General features: G+C 41.1%; 1 protein-coding gene across 1 annotated transcript in view; it reads left to right on the top strand.

Moving 5' to 3' along the window:
• Nucleotides 1-20,746, top strand: part of DOCK2 (dedicator of cytokinesis 2) — a 414,832-nt gene that overhangs the window by 68,654 nt on the left and 325,432 nt on the right. The window contains exons 16-22 of the mRNA XM_043596180.1: nucleotides 1,719-1,791; nucleotides 1,903-2,006; nucleotides 3,752-3,935; nucleotides 4,058-4,155; nucleotides 5,754-5,843; nucleotides 6,840-6,940; nucleotides 7,781-7,915. Coding sequence (XP_043452115.1) covers nucleotides 1,719-1,791; nucleotides 1,903-2,006; nucleotides 3,752-3,935; nucleotides 4,058-4,155; nucleotides 5,754-5,843; nucleotides 6,840-6,940; nucleotides 7,781-7,915 — 785 coding nt within the window. The remainder of the gene's footprint in view (nucleotides 1-1,718; nucleotides 1,792-1,902; nucleotides 2,007-3,751; nucleotides 3,936-4,057; nucleotides 4,156-5,753; nucleotides 5,844-6,839; nucleotides 6,941-7,780; nucleotides 7,916-20,746) is intronic.

The following is a 20,746-nucleotide window of genomic DNA, read 5'->3' as shown; positions in this document are numbered from 1 at the left end:
GACCTGAAGCAATACCCTAGTGTGTGTCCAGTGGTGTGTCAGGGAGTAAAAATGGTGGCCCAAAGCATGAGCAACCTGCTTCTCTTGATCACCCTTCACTGACCCAGGACCAGCCACTAGAGAATTGTCATATGTTCTTCTTGTGGACAGTGTCTAGCCTACCAAGTTATGTCACTCTACTCAGCAGTGAGGAGCGACAGAGCTTGCAAGCAAATGTGAGGCTATAAAAGACCACTTGATGCCTGAAAGATATTCTCTTAGGAATATGTCTCAGACAAAAGTGGCATTAATCACAAATACTCACACTACCAGATTGTCACACTAAGTGGAAGGGAATATCATGCATTGGAAGAAGAGTTTGGAATTAATTCAGTGAACAGGGAAGCTTGAATATCTCTACGTTGTAATTAGTAGCAGTCTTTATTCGCCCTGTTCTCTGAACCCAAACTCAAGATGTTCGTTTAACTTCCTTTTCTGAGATAGCTACCCAGAGCTCAGTGGTTCTTGCCCTGTCACTTATATTCCTGTTTTCCTCAGTGGGTCTCCCTAAATTCACTCTCTTCAAAATGACCTACCCAACTTCAGGGTCAGAAAGCTATTGGATGGACCAAGTTGTTTTTCTCTTTTCTGTGTTCTCTTGTACACTAGTTATTTCCCTTTGCTAGCCCTTGTCAGATGGTTGTTAAAATATGCATCTCCCCATGTGAACCATAAGCTTTTTGAGTTGCAGGGCCTCTGCCTTACATTAACATGGCCAGCATATCACATGACCATAGCTTGGAGTAGCCATTAAATTCGCAGCAAAAGAATGAATTGGACTGCAGTCGTTCATGAGGTTCTCAGAAAAATCCCTTTCTTCTGTCTGAAATTACAAATGATGGATCTCTTCAGGCTCAAATTTCATTTTCTGGAGCAGAAAGTGTCCCAAAGTATACATCGGTTTGGCTTTTAATAGTCATCTCCACAGTGTAAACTTGTCCCTTTAAAAAATCAAAGTGGCTTCCTCACAGGTAGCTAAACTTTGCTTTGGCTTGAATTGCAAGTTATGGAGAGAACTGTGAGGTGTTGGGAGGTGGCCAGTCCATGGCCAGGCCTGATACGTATCAATCAAGGGTTCAATAGACCACCCTCTGGGCAGTGAAATGGGTGACCAAGGAGTGGGTGATTTGGCTCAGTGGCTTCAAAGGTAAAAACATCTGGGTATCTGTTCAGCCAAGGGTGGGAATGAGCCCTAGGGTTTTCCAAAATATTATTGGATTTAAGCATTTTTATGAATTTTCATAAACAAGAGTCCTCAGGCATACCCTGTAATGACCATTGTTAATTTGCTAAGCCCTGCTGCAATTGCCAGAACTCCTGGAGTGTGTAAGGAAAATGTGCATTGTGCAATGTGCAGTGCATCAAATCCTGTGCTAAAGTTATGTGACTTTTATATCAATTTGGGGAGATTCATTTTAACCCACTATAATTTACGAACCTCTTTTCATTGGCTAGGAATGCAATTTGCCAAATGGATTACATTTGGTACTTTATTTTCTCTTCATAGCTAGTTCTTATGTAATTTATTTACAGTTCATCAGGCTTGATGGATGGATAATAAATCAGCATGCAGCTCTCTCAGTTAAATGGTCAGGCTGCCTTTTGCGGGGGGTGGGGGTGCTGGAGTGGGAAAGCTGTTTAACTCATTGTCTCCTGAATTCTGGTTTCTGCCTACCAAGGTGGCTGTCCCTATTGAAGACATGCAGAGAATCCATCTGAGATTCATGTTTCGACATCGGTCATCCCTGGAATGTGAGTACCTGACCAAGTGGCATCTCTGAAGCTCCTCTAAGGAGAGAGAAATGAGATAACTGGGTGACCCATGTGTCATTTTCTTTCCTGACCTCACAATGCTATTTCCAGCTAAAGATAAAGGAGAAAAGAACTTTGCCATGTCCTATGTGAAGTTGATGAAGGAAGATGGGACCACTCTGCAAGATGGGTGCCATGACTTGGTCGTCCTAAAGGTACCATGAGTTGGATTAACTCTGCAGTGAGTAGGGTCCAGGAATCCAAGGGAAGATGGCAGGATTGCTTAGTGGTTAACAGCAGGGACCACAGAATCACACACATCAGGGTTTACCAGCCATGTGGCCTTATGCAAAATCTTAACTTCTCTGACTCTGTTTCCCTCTCTATGAGCCCTCAGTGAATAATTGTGAGTATCATATGAGACTGCTCCTGTAAACACAACTGTGATGGGTACATGGAACATTGAATATGTGGAAAAGGTTATTGTTACATACAGAATAGGCTATTGACTGTAAAGAGCCCTGTGGGATATATAAAAGACCAGCAAGAAACACTTGAGAGATGCCTCACTATTGCTAATGGCAACATATCAGATGCTGGGATCCTGATCCTGCCCTTGACTAAATCTGGAATCATCTCACATGTCTCCCTGAGTGTCAGTTTTCTTTTTTCTTAAGTGTGATGGTAATATTTATGACTAACTAGTGAGATGACCCATGTGGAAGGGCTGTGTTTAAAAGGGTGTATAGATATTGGCTGTCATTATTTTACATCATGAGACTTGGACCATTTTCAAGAAGTGGGGAGGTTTGCCTTGATCTCACTCACATGCTTATGGCAGCAGGATGCCTATGCTAGCACCTGACTGGAGACAAAGCATGTGGTTGTGAAACAGGACAGGCACAGGGATCCAACTCTTGTCCTTGGCTTTTTCAACCTTGGGGGCTGAAAACATCCTTTTGCCTATGGTCTCCATGGCAAGCATAGCCTCATCAAGGCTTCATTATAAGGTACTCTTCTCTGAGTCTCTCTGGCTTTTCTGGAAACCCACACCTCCCTTCTTCTGCACAGCTGCTGTCTTCTCATTTATGACACATCAAGGTAGTTCTTGGCTTGAAAGCCATTCTTCCCCAACATATTGTGAACTCACTGGAGGCAGGGGCCCAGTTGTAGTCAGTTTTCTATTTACTTATCTTCCTTAAGTCTCCCTTTTCTTATCTGTAAACCGAGGGTGATAGCAGTGTATACGACAGTGCCAGTAGCAATTGTGAGGTTTAAATGGAATGAACTAAAGCATACTTAGTGCATACTTAGTACTTAGTGCAGTATCCAGTACAGAGTAAGGGATCCATAAACATTAACTCCTATAATGCCTACCTCTAATCCTTCATTTCCACATTCCAAGGGACTTAGGTGTCTATCAACTCTGTTAAGAGCTCTATATGAATTATTCCCATTTAGTCTGCTCAAAATTTCTAGGAAGTAGGTAATATGATTAATCGTCGGTTTAATCACGAGAAAAATGAGACACATCTGAACAATGTGTTCAAGATGACACAGACTTGTGAGTGGTAGAATAGGGTCTAGATCCCAGGACTTTCAGATTCTGGTGCCTTTGCTGTTAATTTCTCCTTTAACCTGATTCCTTGTCTTGCTCATGGGCATGTGTTAAGATCTCAAGGAATGTAGGCGGAATCACAATGAACTGCCAGGGGAATCTTCAAATTCCCTTTGTACTGTTAATGAAGCCCACAGAGCCTTCAAATGGTTGGTCAATCTTTTTTCCATTAATGTAACTTTGGGTTCTTGCCTGGTTTGTGGAAAGATAGCCCTGCCATACCAGCTGATATTTACTGCTTCTCTGATGATTTTTTAAATTCTGATCCTCTGCACCTTCAAACTCTGTGTGGCATTGGGCATGTACCACGGCTTGGGGAAATAACCAAGGTGTTTTTCCCAGGGGGAGAGTAAGAAGATGGAGGATGCCAGTGCTTACCTGACACTTCCTTCTTATCGACACCATGTGGAAAACAAGGGGGCCACCTTGAGTCGAAGCTCCAGCAGTGTTGGAGGGCTCTCTGTCAGCTCCCGGGATGTATTCTCCATTTCCACCCTGGTGTGTTCCACAAAGCTCACCCAGAATGGTAATGAAACCATCAAGAGTTGTGTATATGTAGTGCGTGTGTATGTGTGTAAGTCCAGGGAGGTCCTGAATGAACAGTTTAGTCTAGTAATAGTAATTCAGCTTATCTGGACTCTATTTCAGTGGGCTTGCTGGGTTTGCTTAAGTGGCGTATGAAGCCTCAGCTGCTACAGGAAAACTTAGAAAAATTGAAGATTGTCGATGGAGAGGAAGTGGTAAAGGTCAGTGGGGCTTCGTTTTGTTTGTATTCATCCACCAGTGACAGAGATTTAAATCATGGGTGGCTTCTGGGGGCAAATGAAGTGTTGAGAAAGATCGGACTTTTTCTCTAACAGTGGGACATAACGTCTCAGATTGCCATGAGAAACCTTTACTGGGAAATCCAGAGGCTGATTTGGTTCAATGATGCTGAAAACATGTTGAGTGGTAAAAAACTATGGTTGTGTTTAGTTTCTGGAAGGAGATCAGCCTGGGTGTAGATCTCAGCTCAACCACTCGCCAACTTTATGTGATAATACGGATGTGACATATTTTGCAGGGTTGTTGTGAGCATTCAAGGCAGTAATATTTAAAAATTACTTAGTGTCGTCTCTTACACAATGTTCTACTAAACACGTAAATCATACAGAGTTAAATAAATAGTAACTATTCATTATTTTTGTTGGTATAAATTGCTAAAAAGTGTGATCTTTTAGTACTACCTACTGTTAGTGTTAGAAATAAAAAGTATTCTTAGTTCCTGTTGCTTACAGAGTATTATGCATCATACATGAAAGAGAAAGACATCAGGGCTCACATTTTAAGTGAAACAAGCAGGAAATAATACACATGTCAGATGTGTTGTTGTGTCCACATGGTGTTGGAGAATATAGTGTCTGAGGTACAGATCTAATGAAGCAACCTTCTCTTCAATTCTACAAATTGGGACAAATATTTCCCACAGGTCTTGGTGATCTTGTTTCCTCAGGAATTTGGTCAGCTAGAAACTCTGAGATTAAACATCTGTATTTGGTAGCTCTGTGTTTTCAGGGACTATAGGAAATATTGACCCATTTCCTAGGAAGGAAGAGTATCAGATTTTAGTTAATTTTCCATACATGGAGAAGCAACAGTAGAATTTTCAGATCAGTGCTTTAAAATGTGCACCATTGATCCACCTACCTGATTCAGCAGTAGAAGGAAAATTCTCCAGACATCCTTTCATAAGGTCTATCATGTTTGGACAGCTTGGAGAAGCATCGAGGAGGGAATTACATTGTCTCTACCTTTGCATTATATTTTTATTTTTCTAAAAAAAATTTTATTAAAGTATATACACACCCTAAGGGTACAGTTCACTGTATTTTTACACACGTACATACTGATATACACACCGTCTAGATCAAGATACAGAACAGTTTTGGCATTGAAGTAGACTCTCTCTTACTCCTTCTCAACCTCCTTATACTGACTGCCATCATAGATTTTTTTTGCCTGTTCTTGAATTTCATAAAAATAGAGTAATGAATATTGTACATTGTTGTGTCTGACTTATCATACTCTACACAGTTCTCATGAGGGTTATCCTTGTTGTTGAATGTAGAGGTAGTTTGCTCTTTTTTATTACTATGGAGTATTCTGTATTATTAAAACACTGTCACATATTCATTCATGCTGTTGATTGGCAATTGGGTTGCTCCAAGTTCTGGCTCTTGTGAAGAAAGCTCCCTGGACCTTTTGAAGGCAGCACGTCTTGGATGTGTACTCTCATTCCCTTAGGGATACACTGAGGAGTGGAATTTCTTCACTCTTCTAATGTGACCTTCATTACTTTGTCCAGTTTCTCCAGGATACTCTGGATGCCCTCTTCAATATCATGATGGAGCATTCTCAAAGTAATGAGTACGACATCCTCGTCTTCGATGCATTGGTAAGAAAGAAGGGACCGGTATTTAGTGACATTAGACATTAGTGTGTGTCTCACTGTGAGAACACTGAGAACTTGTGTCCCCTGTGGCCCTTTCGTGAATTTTTTTGGAGGCACTGTAACTTTTGGCAATTAGAGCAATGAATGAGCAGCTGAGGATTTGGGGAGTTTGTTTGTTTCTAGTTCATTTGAAAGCATGGTAGGATGAGTTAAAGGGGAATTTTAAATGTTGATGTCATATTAGTACTGGTTGCAAGTACATGAAGCTAGATGCCATGAATAATGGCTTCAGCTCTCCATGAATGCCGGGAGCTTGTTTTGGCCAGGTTATGAAGCACCCAAAATGTTTCCTACCTTCTTCTTTCTCATAGTTTCCAAATTCCCAGCATCATTACATCCTCCTGCCCACCCAGAACATTTTATGGTAGCACACAATCCCAGTCCTTCCTCTAACATCTTCCCAAATGATCTGTTCCTCCTCTGCGTCCCAACTCATGTTTTCTTAGTGTCATGTCCACACTAGGGTATCAGTGACCAATGAAGTCTTAGTGCATTAACTGCTTGTGTCAGTGACATTTACATTTTAAAGAGGTTACTTGGAAACAACTGTAACTTAATCCAGTGCTTCCCAGAGGGCTTCTGGGAAGGTAACCTGTAAGAAGTGCTAGACATTGTATGACCCTCTCAGAGATTCACAATGCATGTAGATATGTTAAAGACTCCAAAAAACCCTGAAGTAAAGACGACAGTCTAACAATGATATCCTGAAATCTGTCAAACTTACCTGGCCATGAAGCCCTTTTATCCTATAACACCCTGTAACACACTTCATGAAATGCCTTTTAGGAGACATACTACCGTAATGAAAAGGACTAACAATATATTAGTGAGTTAATTCCTGGGCAAAATAATTTTGCTGGAGATTTAATTATGCCATGTGACTATGGCTTCCTGCCTTGGGTCTGACCCCCAAACCCTGATTCCTTGAATCTTCTTCAGATCTACATAATAGGACTCATTGCTGACCGGAAATTCCAGCACTTCAACACTGTTCTGGAGGCTTACATTCAACAGCATTTCAGTGCCACCTTGGCTTACAAGTAAGTTACTGTACATATGGGAGTTTCTTGTCCATCTCTTGCTTGCCCTGCCAGGATGCCCAGGGCACAAGGATCTTGAGTATTTTCCTTTTGTATCAGGCTGTGTGAGTTCTCCCTTTCTGATAAGACCCAGTCCATGATGGATTATTTGAATTAAATAAAAATGTGCAAACCCATAGGTTAGAATGAATATTTTATTGTGGTAGCAGTACATGAAAGCATTCATTCATTCAGTCGGTCAGCCAGCATTTATTGAGCAGGACTTGAGGTAGACACTGGGATTCAGAGGCTAGAGAAGAGAAAGTGCACATCCAAGTAGCCAATTATAGCTTGGACACAGGGAACTGATGGTTACAGATAGGAGGTGATGCTGGAGAGGTTGGGAGAGGCCAGTTTTCCAAAGGGCCTTGAAGTTTAGGCCAAATAGTTTGAAATCTGCTTCACTGGTAATGAAAAAAACATGGAAAGCTTCTCAGTAAGGGAATTCCATGATAATACCAGAAGTTTATTTTATAGGAAGCAAATGCTGAAAAGAACATTATCACCACCATTATTTCCACTCATATCCTGATTATGACTAGCTTTCCCAGTCAAAAGATTTTTTGCCTCACTAGTTTTTCCTTTGCTGGCTTTTTATGGGCAGGAAATACTAATTTACTCCCTGTATTAAATACATATATTTTAAGCAGAGTTATTTTTATGGCTGTAAACGAGTGAGTAAGCTTAGCTGTACCACCACCTTTAACCTTTGATTGAATGCTTTATAATTTACTGAGCAAACTAATCACCATGCTGTGAGTTAGAAAGAGATGTATTTTCAAAATATAATCCCTTATTCAGGAAATTGATGACGGTGCTGAAGACTTACTTGGATACCTCCAGCAGAGGGGAGCAATGTGAGCCGATCCTACGAACTCTGAAAGCTTTGGAATATGTGTTCAAGTTCATTGTTCGGTCGAGGACATTATTTTCACAGTGAGTGCTTGTTATGTAAGAGTGATTGATTAGTTCTGCAGTTCCTCTGGGATACAACAGTGTTTGTGTCATCAGAGAGATTCTTTTATAAAATTACAACCAGCCATTGATCAAAAACAACTTAAAAATCCAACACAGAGAGTTATGAATAGGTTATAATTGTTCCCTCTAAGCTCATTCGGGGAAAAATATAAATCTTCACATGTTATAGAGTTATGTTTCATCCAATGGACTTGATTTGTGATTTGAGGCTCTTCTGTATTTCATCTATAATTTTTCATTTGATTTGAGATATGGTGAAAACTTTCCAGGAATCCTCAATGATAGAGGTACCGGGAGTGGAGAGAGCAGAACTTGGGGAGTTTGACAGTTATTTGGCTCTAGCAAGTTGTGCATGACAGATGAGCTGGTATTTGCAGTTGATCTATCTGTCCTTGAGATCCTAGTAGCCAACAATTAAGCTGACATGTTAGAACACCTAAGAGATTTGATGTTTGATGAACAGTGTTACAGAGGTTAGCTGCTCTTTTGAAGGGCTTCAGAGATGGAGGCATTCAAATGCAACGTGCAAAAGAATGGTTTATGTTCATCCTGGCTATAAGGAAGGTAAAGCTAGGCAGGGGATTGGTTGTGGTTGTGTGTACGATCAGGTTGGTTGTGTGTAATGGGAGGTAAGAAAAAACATACGTGGAATGTATTGTCTGGATTCTCATCAGTGCAGATGAAGAACATTCAACTTAAACTGATTTAGGAAGAGTAGGACTTTATTTTATTTCACATTTTTAAAAAATCCAGAGGGCAGTTGGCCTCAGGTATGGCTGGATCAAGATACTGAATGCCATCAGGATAGTCCCTGTCTCTCTAGATCTTGCCTCTGCTTTCCTTTTGTTGGTTACCTTCTGAGGCAAGTTTTTAAATGTTAAAGCCACTGGAAGCCTCAGGTTCGTATTCTAATTTAAACAACTGTAAGTTCTTTGTTGTTCCAGTAAAATCCTGTGCCAAGAACTATCTTTGATCATGTGCTAAGGAAACAGTATGACCAAGGAAATGAATATGCAGGTTATGTGTTTGTGGTCTCATGTGTACCTCTGGAGCCATGGGTCGGGTCACCCACTTATTGTATAGACTTGTTTAATTGGAGAGATGGCTTCCCAAAAGACAGTAGAAGTCTGTTGTCATCATTTTGATCATGACAATTGATGGGCTACAAAAGTTTCATACTCAACAAGGCATCTGAAATGTGAATCATTTCAGATTGTCCTGAAACATTCTTTGAGATTTCAGGTGAGAATAGAAAGAGATGACTGTCTTGTACCATGTCACAAAACATATGTCATGTGCATTCTTCTTTTTTTAAGATTCTTTTTCAAGTCTACATTTTTCCCTTTTAGAATTGATGCAAATTTTATTTATTTATTTATTTATTTATTTATTTATTTATTTATAATTTAAATCCAAGTTAGTTAACATATAGTGTAGTAACAGTTTCAGGAGTAGAATTTAGTGATTCATCACTGACATGTAATACCCATTGCTCATCCCAACAAGTGCCCTCCTTGATGCCCATCACCCAACTCCCCTCCAGCAATCGTCAATTGGTTCTCTGTATTTAAGAGTCTCTTATAGTTTTCCTCCCTCTGTTTTTCTTATTTTTCCTTCCCTTCCCCTATGTTCATCTATTGTGTTTCTTAAATTACACATATGAGTGAAATCATATGATATTTGTCTTTCTTTGACTGACTTATTTTGTTTAGCATAATACATTCTAGTTCCATCCACGTTGTTGCAAATGGCAAGATTTCATTCTTTTTGATGGCTGAGCAGTTTTCCATATCTTCTTTATCTGTTCATCAGTCCATGGACATTTGGGCTTGTTCCATAATTTGGCTCTTATTGATAGTGCTGCTATAAACATTGGGTTACATGTGCCCCTTTGAATCAGCATTTTTGTGTCCTTTGGATAAATACCTAGTAGTACAATTGTTGGTTCATAGGGTAGCTCTATTTTTAGTTTTTTGAGGAACATCCATACTGTTTTCCAGAGTGGCTGTACCAGTTTACATTCCCACCAATAGTGTAAAAGGGTTCCCTTTTCTCTACATCCTCACCAACATCTGTTATTTCCCGAGTTGTTAATTTTAGCTATTCTGACAGGTGTGAGGTAGTATCTCATGGTGGTTTTAATTTGTATTTCCCTGATTATGAGTGATGTTGAGAGTCTTTTCATGTGTCTGTTAGCCATCTGGATGTCTTCTTTGGAAAAATGTCTATTCATGTCTTCTGCCCATTTCTTCACTGGATTATTTGTTTTTTGGGTGTTGAGTTTGATTAGTTCTCTATAGAATTTGGATACTAACCCTTTATCTGATATGTCATTTGCAAATATCTTCTCCCATTTCATAGGCTGCCTAGAGTTTTGTTGATTGTTTACTTTGCTGTGAAGATTTTTATATTGATGATGTCCCAACAGTTCATTTTTTCTTTTGTTTTCTTTGTCTCTGGAGACATGTCTAGTAAGAAGTTGCTACAGCTGATGTCAAAGAGATTGCTGCCTGTTTTCTTCTTTAGGATTTTGATGGTTTCCTGACTCACATTTGGGTCTTTAATCATTTTGAATTTATTTTGTATGTGATGGAAGAAAGTGGTCCAGTTGCATTCTTTGCATGTTGCTGTCCAGATTTCCCAACACCATTTGCTGGAGAGACTGTCTTTATTCCATTCGATATTCTTTCCTGCTTTGTTGAAGATTAGTTGGCTGTATATTTGTGGGTCCATTTGTGGGTTCTCTATTCTGTTCCATTGATCTATGTGTCTGTTTTTGTGCCAGTATCATATGTCTTGATGATTACAGCTTTGTAATAAAGCTTGAAGTCCGGGATTGCGATGCTTCCAACTTTGGTATTTTTTCCAACATTACTTTGGCTATTTGGGGTCTTTTCTGGTTCGATACAAATTTTATAATTTTTTGTTCTAGCTCTGTGAAGAATGTGGTGTTATTTTGATAAGGATTACATTGAATGTGTAGATTGCTTTGGGTAGTATCGACATTTTAAAAATATTTGTCCTTCCAATCCATGAGCATGGAATGTTTGTTTTTCCATTTCTTGTGTCTTCTTCAATTTCTTTCATAAGCTTACTATAGTTTTCAGTGTACAGATCTTTATCCTCTTTGGTTAGGTTTATTCCTAGATATCTTATGGTTTTTGGTGCAATTGTAAATGGGACCAATTTCTTAATTTCTCTTTCAGCAGCTTCATTATTAGTGTATAGAAATGCAACTGATTTCTGTATGTTGATTTTTATATCCTGTGACTTTGCTGAAATTATGTATCAGTTCTAGCGTTTTTTTGGTGAAGTGTTTCAGGTTTCCACATAGAGTATCATTTCATCTGTAAAGAGTTAAAGTTTGACCTTTCCTTGCCAATTTGGATGCCTTTTATTTCTTTTTGTTGTCTGATTGCTGAGGGTAGGACTTCCAGTACTCTGTTGAACAACAATGGTGAGAGTGGACATCCCTGTTGTGTTCCTGACGGTAGGGGGAAAGCTCTCAGTTTTTCCGCATGGAGGATGATATTAGCTGTGGGTCTTTCATATATGGCCTTTATTATGTTGAGGTATGTACCTTCTATCTCTACTTTCTTGGAGGTTTTTACCAAAGGATACTGTGTTTTGTCAAATGCTTTTTCTACATCTCTTGAGAGGATCATGTGGTTCTTATCCTTTTTTTAAAATTAATGTGATGTATCCCATTGGTTGATTAGTGAATATTGAACCAGCCATGAAGCCCAGAAATAAGTCCCCCTTGATCACGGTGAATAATTTTTTTTAATGTGCTATTGAATTAGACTTGCAAGTATCTTGTTAAGAATTTTTGCATCCATGTTCATCAAGGAAATTAGTCTGTAATTCTCCTCTTTAGTAGGGTCTTTGTCTGGTTTTAGAATCAAGGTAATGCTGACCTCATGGAATGAGTTTGGAAGTTTTCCTTCCATTTCTGTTTTTTGGAACAGTTTGAGAAGAATTAGTATTTTCTTTTTTTAAATTTTTTTTCAAAGTTTTTATTTATTTTTGGGACAGAGAGAGACAGAGCATGAATGGGGGAGGGGCAGAGAGAGAGGGAGACACAGAATCAGAAACAGGCTCCAGGCTCCGAGCCATCAGCCCAGAGCCTGACGCGGGGCTTGAACTCACGGACCGCGAGATCGTGACCTGGCTGAAGTCGGACGCTTAACCGACTGCGCCACCCAGGCGCCCCGAGAAGAATTAGTATTAACTCTTCTTTAAATGTTTGGTAGAATTCCTATGGGAAGTCATTGGCCCTAGATTCATGTTTGTTGGGAGATCTTTGATTACTGATTCAATTTCTTTACTGGTTATGGGTCTGTTCAAATTTTCTATTTCTTTGTATTTCAGTTTTGGTAGTTTTTATGTTTCTAGGAACATCCATTTCTTCCAGATTGCCCAATTTGTTGGCAATTTGCTCATAATATTCTCTTATTATTGTTTGTATTTTTGCAGTGTTGGTTGTGATTTTCCCTCTTTCATTTGTGACTCTATTTATTTTGGTCCTTTCCTTTTTTTTTTTCTTTTTTCTTTTCTTTTCTTTTCTTTTCTTTTCTTTTCTTTTCTTTTCTTTTCTTTTCTTTTCTTCTTCTTCTTCTTCTTCTTCTTCTTCTTCTTCTTCCTCTTTTGATAAATCTGGCTAGGGGGTTTATCAATTTTGTTAATTCTTTCAAAGAATCAGCTCTAATTTTTGTTGATCTGTTCTAATGTTTTTTTTAAAATTTTGATATCATTGATTTTTGCTCTAATCTTTATTATTTCACTTATTCTGCTGGTTTTGGCCTTTATTTGCTCTACTTTTTCTAGCTCCTTTAGGTGTAAGGTTAGTTGTGTATTTGAGACACTTATTTCTTCTTTAGGAAGGCCTCTTCCTTCTTCAGTGCTGCTGGAACTGTAAGTGACTTTGGGCTTCTTTTTTTTTAAATTTTTTTTTATGTTTTATTTATTCTTGAGAGAGAGGGAGAGAGAGAGAGAGAGAGACAGAGACAGAGACAGAGAGACAGAGCATGAGTGAGGGAGGGGAAGAGAGAGAGAGGGACACAGAATCCGAAGCAGACTCTAGGCTCTGAGCTGTCAACACAGAGCCTGACTTGGGGCTCGAACTCATGAGCCGTGAGATCATCATCTGAGCCGAAGTCAGATGCTCAACCGACTGAGCCACCCAGGCGCCCCAGTGACTTTTGGCTTCTTAAGGAGTGAGGTGCTCTGTTAATTCAGCATAGCATATAAGAACATCACTGATACTGATCAAATGCCTATTGCACAAGATGCATTTTGAGGGCTAAGACAATGCATTTGGTTAGAAGAGATGTCTCTAAGATAATCCAGGCCTAATCTTGAATCCTTTCTCATGAACAAAGTGTAGGCTGACCTGCAAAGAAGTTCTAGGGCCTCATGGTGAGGGAAGGTAGCTTTCCTGTGTCTTGTTCATTTTAGAATCTTTATCAATGGTTTCCTCTCTAGGGTGGCGTCAAGGACATTGGGAAGTGATGGAGGTATTTCCCCAAACTAGGAGGGCATTTTACTTAGGAAACTAGAAAATAGAAGGTTTGAAATTTCTAAACCAGCTGGTGAGAAATCATAATATAATTATTGCTTCAGGGACTTATTGTGTCTGGTATTGTGTTTCTTTTTCCTGTTATTCTTTGTCTTTTTGTCTCATGTGCATAATTTCAGCTAATCTAGCTCCCATTAGCTATTCCCTTGCCATTTTTCTTTGCACATACTGCACATGAATGTTTGCAAGGGCTAGGAATTATCCTGTATCAATATGCAGGATGCAGTTGGGTAAGGGAGGAAGAGAAGTTGTTGAAACAGATTGGGTTTTTTAAGGATTATTTATTTCTATCACATAGCCAAATAATGTGATTTTCCTGTCCTCTCTCCTTATGTCACTGGCTCCTGAGCCAAAGTCTGGGGCTGGTGTCTGGGCATATACCTGTGCCATGGTTGCAGTGGAAGCTGACAGAGCAGGTTCAAGTTTTTGCTAGAGGGAGGCAGGCTTAAAAATATGGGAAACTCCTAAATCATGGGAAATGTGTCCAAAATATGCTCAGTAGCCATCAATATGACCAGTATCCATTAGGCTTTTCTGGAATGACTGAGCTTCTGGGAGACACAGAGCATAGTGAGAAACATTCAGAAAGAGTGGAAGTGATTATCTTCTAGGCGTTGAGCTTCTTCATAAAATTCCTCGCAGTGCCTTTTATCCTGAAGCTCAGACAACCAGCTGAGCTGATCCCCAAGATTTCTGAGCTGTGGAATTACTCAGAGTCCAAAGTAGCCTGTGCTTCCCTGAATCACATAATGGGCACTGAATAGCTTCCGTTCCTGCTGGCCAGGCACATAGAAGTAAGGCTGTGGTGTTTCTGTAAGGATGACTCTCTAAGACAGAAAACCCAGAGCGTGGTGCTACAGAGGGATTCGTTCCCACTTACCTGTGTTCCTTCCAAATCGTAATGCTGCCATGGGCTAGAGTTCAGGGGGCAATGTGGGCTAATGATTATGTTCATGTTGTACTGGTCAATGTTGGCTCAGTGATGGCCAGTGTTCCCACGAGACAGACCTGGGAGGAAGTCATATGTTTGTCCCTGCACCCAGCTTAGTGAGTGACTTACCCTCTCTGAGCCTCAGTTTCCTTATCCATAAATGGGGATAAACCAGCTCTTAGTGTTTTGAGGATGAAGTGAGATTACATGTACAAATTTCTCCATGTAGCATCCAGTACTTCATTTCATAAACGTAACAAACGTTACCTGTTACCATGTTTTTACCGGGGCAAGACAGCAGGAGTGTTTATTTCAAAAACTCAGATTTAAGTTAATAAATGGTGTCTTGATCCGTGCTCAGAGTTTGGCTTACTGTTCATGCTATCCTAAAGCTGTCTTGCTGTTTTTGTTTGTTTGTTTGTTTGTTTGTTTGTTTTTAAGGAGGAAGGGATCTCTTTCCCAGGTGTCTGCTTTTTGAGGATCACAATGTAGGACTTTTATGGCCCTGTGAATTCACCTTGGTCTGTTGCTGGCCCATTGGCTGGCCCCTGCTTATGTCTGCTGTGTGTGTGGTCAAACCCTGTGGGCCCTAGCAGCCATGTACCCAGCTCTCTGCTCCCTGTTTGCACTGCCTGTCTTTGCTTTTGTTTCATGCCTCCTGCTCCCCTTCAGGACCTACTTATTCACTTCTTGCTTTCTCCTCCCTCTCTGTATGCTCCCAGTCTCCTGGGATGCTCTTGCATCTCTACATCCCTCCTACCCTCCCTCCTCCCAACCCCCTTTGCTTAGGAGAGGCACTTAGTTCAAGTTAAAGGCATAGACTCTGGAGCTAGCTACTTGGGTTTGAATTCTGCATTGGAATCCTGCTGCTACCATTTAGTGATGTTTATGACTGTAGGCAGATTATTTCGTCTGCCTAAAGCTCAGTGTCCTTGCATGTATGTACAAACCCTTGCATGTTGTGGTGCAGGCTAAATAAGTTAATGGATGTCAGGCATTTAGCACAGTACCTGTCGCATAGCAAGCAGCCACGGTTATTATTACCTGCTAAGCGCATTTCACTTGTTCCCTCCATTAGTTTTTGCAAAAATCCTATGGAGAACCTCATCTCCCCCCTTCATCTCCTCCTTCTCTTCACTCACTCTGTGCCAGCCACACAGGCCTCTTTGCTGTGGCCCAGGCTCCTGACTCAGGGCCTGGACACCTCCCCCTGATATCTGCTCGCTCACTCCCTCTCCTTTCTCACATCCTCACTCACATGTCTCTTTCCCTACTCTATTGAAAACTGCAACTCCTGCCCCAGCACTTTGGATTCCCCTCCCTGTCACTCTGTTTGTAGTCTTTTTCCCCCTCCCCATAGAGCTAATCACATGTTAATGGACTGTACAGTAATTAAGTATGCTTTTGTTTACTGCCATCTCCCTGCTAGAATGGCAGCTCCCAAGTTCCTGTCTTTGACTAGTTCATACTGTCAAAGCGCTGAGAACAGCACATGGCAGGTACTGACACTCGTTCAATGTGAGATGGGATGCCTTTTCTGTCTCTCTTTCATAGATAAGGAAACTGAGGTTTTGATTCAAACTTAAAAAGGTCACACAGCTTAGAATTAGCAGAGTAAGACTTCACATTCTACCTCATCTAATTAAGCAAATTTAAGAACCAGAACTTTGTTGGGGGCCATGCAAGTGTAAAGTATGGTTGGCCAGGATGGGGAGCTGTCCTAAGTGACAACAGCTGCTCCTGGAAGGGGGGACTTGCTGGGTATCATCATCAGGGCTGTGGAGAGGCATGAGGATACTCAAGTTTAGGTACTGTCATCCCTAAATATGGTAGGATTTCAGTAGGAAAAAAATGACTTGGAGCAGAAGTTGTCAGGAAAGGATTCCTTGCTGTTGTGGCAAAGCTGTCCAGGCAACCATGACTTTACCTTCATATCCTCTCAAGGAATGAAGAAAGAAAAGCTGACATAGGGCCAGGCCAGGTAAGCTCACACTCTTTGAAGGAGTCACTAGACAGGGAAAGAGAAATGTACTCAACGTCCTGATAGGAGCCATAACATCTCGGGAGTGTTCCTACTCTCCAGCCCCTCATCTGGGAGCCAGGAAGGATGGCCACGGTGTGCACAGTGCCAATCGCCTGCACTGGAGCATCCACTCCATCAGCATAGGCGTCAAAGGAGCATGGTGCTTACCTCCAGTGGACACCCTCAGTCTGGCTCAATTCATCCAGGGCCAGACATCATTGCCCGTTCTCTGCTTGCCTTCAGCATCAGGTGATCAGATGTTTTCTGATGCTCTCTTTTGCTTTTTATTTTGCATCTCACTTTATTCTGTGCATCTTCCCTCTCACGTCCCTTCCTCGCCTTCCCACCAGTTCAGTTTCTTCTTATGTAAATATTATATACTAGTTCACCCTCCTGGTCATGCATATGTTAGGCAGTAAGACTGTCTAAATAAAGCTCAGGCATGCTCAATGTAGCCTGTAGTCAGAGGGAATACATAAGCCTCTGCCTTTTAAACAAATACGAATTTAACTCGAAGGCACTTGCCAGTGTGATTTGTTTTCATTGTTCATGTATGAATAAATATTTAAATGTAATCATCTGTTTATGCCGAGCCTGGGCTGGAGTGCCCGTCACATTGCTATTCCTATTTCTCCCGCATATAATTTATTTGCATGTTGATGCCATTTATTCCTATGTAAGCCTCTGTTTTCGGTTTTGAATATAATTTAACTTTTTGATGACAGTAATGGTTCAGTAAACTGCACAATTGCAGTTAATGGAATTATTTTATGATAACATTAACTTGGCATCAGATCAGAGTGGAAGAGAAAACTGTCATCAAAGGGATATTGTCAAACAGTTACTTCTCTTTAATTTATTGTCTATTTTGTGAGTGGCTACAGTGCTGAGGGGGAGCTAACAGCCTGTTTATTACAAACACGGGGAAGCACTTTGTAAACCATGAAGTAAGTAGCCGTCATTGTAACATGAAATTGTGCATATGCGTGCATCTTAAACAGCCCTCTTTTTCCTTTGCATATAAAAATATTAGCCTACATTCACTGAGCACCTGTTATGTGCTAGGCACTTTAAGTGCTGGGGACTCTGAAATTAGTAAGAGAGGCTTCCTTAAGTAGCAGCAGCCCAGTGGGCGTGAGTGATATGCATCCCAGCAAGCAAATCCCAGCTCCCTGGCATGAGCAGTGGTCAACGGTATGAGGCAACTAAGGCTCAGGGTGCAGACGGGTTTAGATGACAAACCCCACCTCAGGAGGGTCAGTAATTCTCAGAGGAGGTGACACTTTAAACTAAACATTGAAAGGTATTCAAGAAATTAGCCCATGGTGGGTCTCGGGATAAGAATCACGAGTTCCAAGTAGAGGGAATGGCATGTGGAACAGAACTTCTAATTGTTCCTGTTACCTTCAGGATACCACTTATGAAGCTTCTCCTCTGTGCTTGGCCCTATGTCACTTTTTACTCTGCCTCACTTACTATTCACAGCAACCCTGCAAAGGATAGATATTATGATGTTTATTTCACAGAAGAGGAGCTTGAGGCCCGGAAAGATATAGAAAGGGACTCTAGGTCACACAGCTCGACGTCGGCAGGGAAGGATATGACATGGAATCCTAGGTTCTTTGTGCTGTGCTGTGGCCATGGGCAGCACGTTTGTGGGGAAGAGTGGCTGGTGGCAAAGCTGTGCTGGTGGAAGAGTGGGGATGCTGCATCTGGACAGGTAGCTCGACTGGGGACACCTTGAATGCCAGATGGAGTCATCTAATGTCATCCCCCAGGGACAATCATCATTAATGCTGCCCTCCATCTTCAGAGCACAGAGTGAGCACCCCAGTGGGTGCACAGACTCATCTGCTGGGATCAGGTAGAAAGATGAACATTTCTTTATTTTGTTCCAAGAGGGAGAAATTAAACTTTATGAACAGTTGACTTATAATAACACTTGGTTATAATTCATAAATAAATAAGCATCTGTTGAGAATCACGCTTTAATTGGTTTCTCATCGTGCAGTTTGGAAACCCCTGCTTTTGGCAGTGGGAGCCATTGAAGCTCTAAAGCAGGGGACTTACATGATTTAGATTCACCTTTTAGAAAGATCACTGAGGAAGAAAGGTGAGTGTGTGGAAGGTGGTGTAGAGGAGGGATGTCAGGAGGTTAATCATGAAGGGGTTGCAGGGATCCAGGCAAGAAGACTTGAACTAAGGCAGTCACAGTGGGGCTGGAGAAGGGGAGGAAGAAGATACGGGTGTGTGAATGACAGAATTGCCAACACTTACTGAATGTGTGTGGGAGTGGAGTTGGAGGAAAGGGCCAGATCAGCTTATCTGTGGTTGAACTTTATGGCCTATTTGATTAGACATTGCTCATCAGCATGATGAATACAGGGTAGGAGAAGTTCTGGTGGAAAATGGTGTATTTTGATAAATTTTGAGGTGTTTATTGGCATAGCCTGATAGAAATGTACAACAGGCAGTTAGATACAAATCTGGAGTTCAGGAGAGTAAAGAATAGAAATATAGTTGTGGTAGAAATTGATCCAAAGAGGTATTTGAAGCTATAGCACAAGGTGAGCAATGCTATAAAATTCAGGATGAAACCCAGAAGATTAGCAGGTTGAAGGGATGGAGGAGGGGCCAGTCCTTCCAGAGAAGGCTGATCAGGGACATAGGAAGGAAAACAGGAAGACTGGCATTCCAGGAGTCAGGAAAGAGAGCATTTCAAGGAGGCAGTATCAGCAATATTCACATGCTATAGCAAAGTCATGGGGACCGAAAACTGATCAGAGGCAAGATATTTTTCAGTGAGGAGGTCTTCGGCGAAATAGCCAGCCCTTCCTCAGAGCGTCGCATCTTTCCTAATATCCAGTTGGAGGCCCTAAAGAGGCAGAGGGATCAGGGCTTTGAGGTGTTGTCGATTTCCCATCATCTTCATGTGAATTACCTACACTGTGGATTGTCCTTTGCCTGGGTGTAATGCTGGACTGGCTTCTCCCTGCTGATCCTTCAGAGGCTGAGTAAACTGCTTCTATTGGGTGCCGATCTCTTACTTGGCTCACAGCAAAGTGTAAAACACTGGGCCTGTCTGCTTTCATTGTCCCTTTAAATGGCTTAATTTTGCAGAACAAGACTATCTGTGCTGTAGATAGTTAAGGGAAAAGCCATGGATGACACAAGATATTCATTTGTCCAGGTTGAAGCAGTATTTCCTTTTCTTGTTAACTCCTCCTTAGACATCTAGAAGCCTAGCTTGCTGGCAGAATCCTTACCTTCGTGCAAAAAATGGCTGTTCCTGTCAAATGCTGCGGCTGACAGTTCCTCAGAGAATGACTTGGGTGAGAGATCAATTTACTGAATAAATATGTAGATTTAGGAAATGTGTTTGCAAATCCCCTGTAACTAAATATGAACATGCAAGATAATAAAAGGTCTGGTTCGCCAGAGGGGTGAGATTCAAGCTGACGTCATTGTCAGGGATGGTGAACCGAATCAGGGTGGCTGGGCACACTTGGTGATCTGCTTCAAATGCACCCGAGGCAGTGTCACCTCAAAGTGGAATTTGTTTCCTTAATAGGAAATAATATATTTCTCAGTTGTTGGGCTTGCTGCTAATTGTGTCTTTGGGGTGGATGGGAAATTAAAAAGGACTTTGTTATGAGGCCCGGATGGTTGCCCGTCCTTCAAGTCTCCAAACTAGCCTCTCTGTCACTCAGATCTACTCTGCTAATGCAGCTCATTCAGTTCAGTCCAGTTCATTGATTGATTCAATAAATATTTTTGAGTCTTACTATTTGGCCAAGTTTTATGCTAGGACACTGCAGTGAACAAGACAGATGTAGTTCACCCCTCATTCTGCCCTCATCTAGTACTGAGGGAGATGAAATAAAAAGCAAGGAAATACACCAACTAATTGCAAACCGTATTAAACACCAATGAGGGAAATAAGCGAGTAGTTAAGACATGTGGTATAACGTAATGGTGAAGAATCCCAGTAACTAATTATCTACATGACCTTGGGCAAATGACAGCCTCTGTGCCTTAGTTTCTTTGTCTAATGTTGGGATCACCTCACAGTGTTGAAGAAGTGAAATTCCAACTGACCTGTGAAGGAGGCTAATGAACCAGCCATGCAAGGGATAAAAGGAAGAGTCCTTTATGGAGGGAAAGTCTGAGCATGTATTCTTGAATAAGAAAGAGCTTGAAGTTTCCGAGAAAGTTAAAGAAGACTAGTGTGGCTAGTGAGCAAAGGGGAGAATAGGA

Source organism: Prionailurus bengalensis, chromosome A1 (genome assembly GCF_016509475.1).
Source record: "Prionailurus bengalensis isolate Pbe53 chromosome A1, Fcat_Pben_1.1_paternal_pri, whole genome shotgun sequence".
Lineage (NCBI taxonomy): Eukaryota > Metazoa > Chordata > Mammalia > Carnivora > Felidae > Prionailurus > Prionailurus bengalensis.
This window is presented reverse-complemented; position numbering and strand designations above follow the sequence as displayed.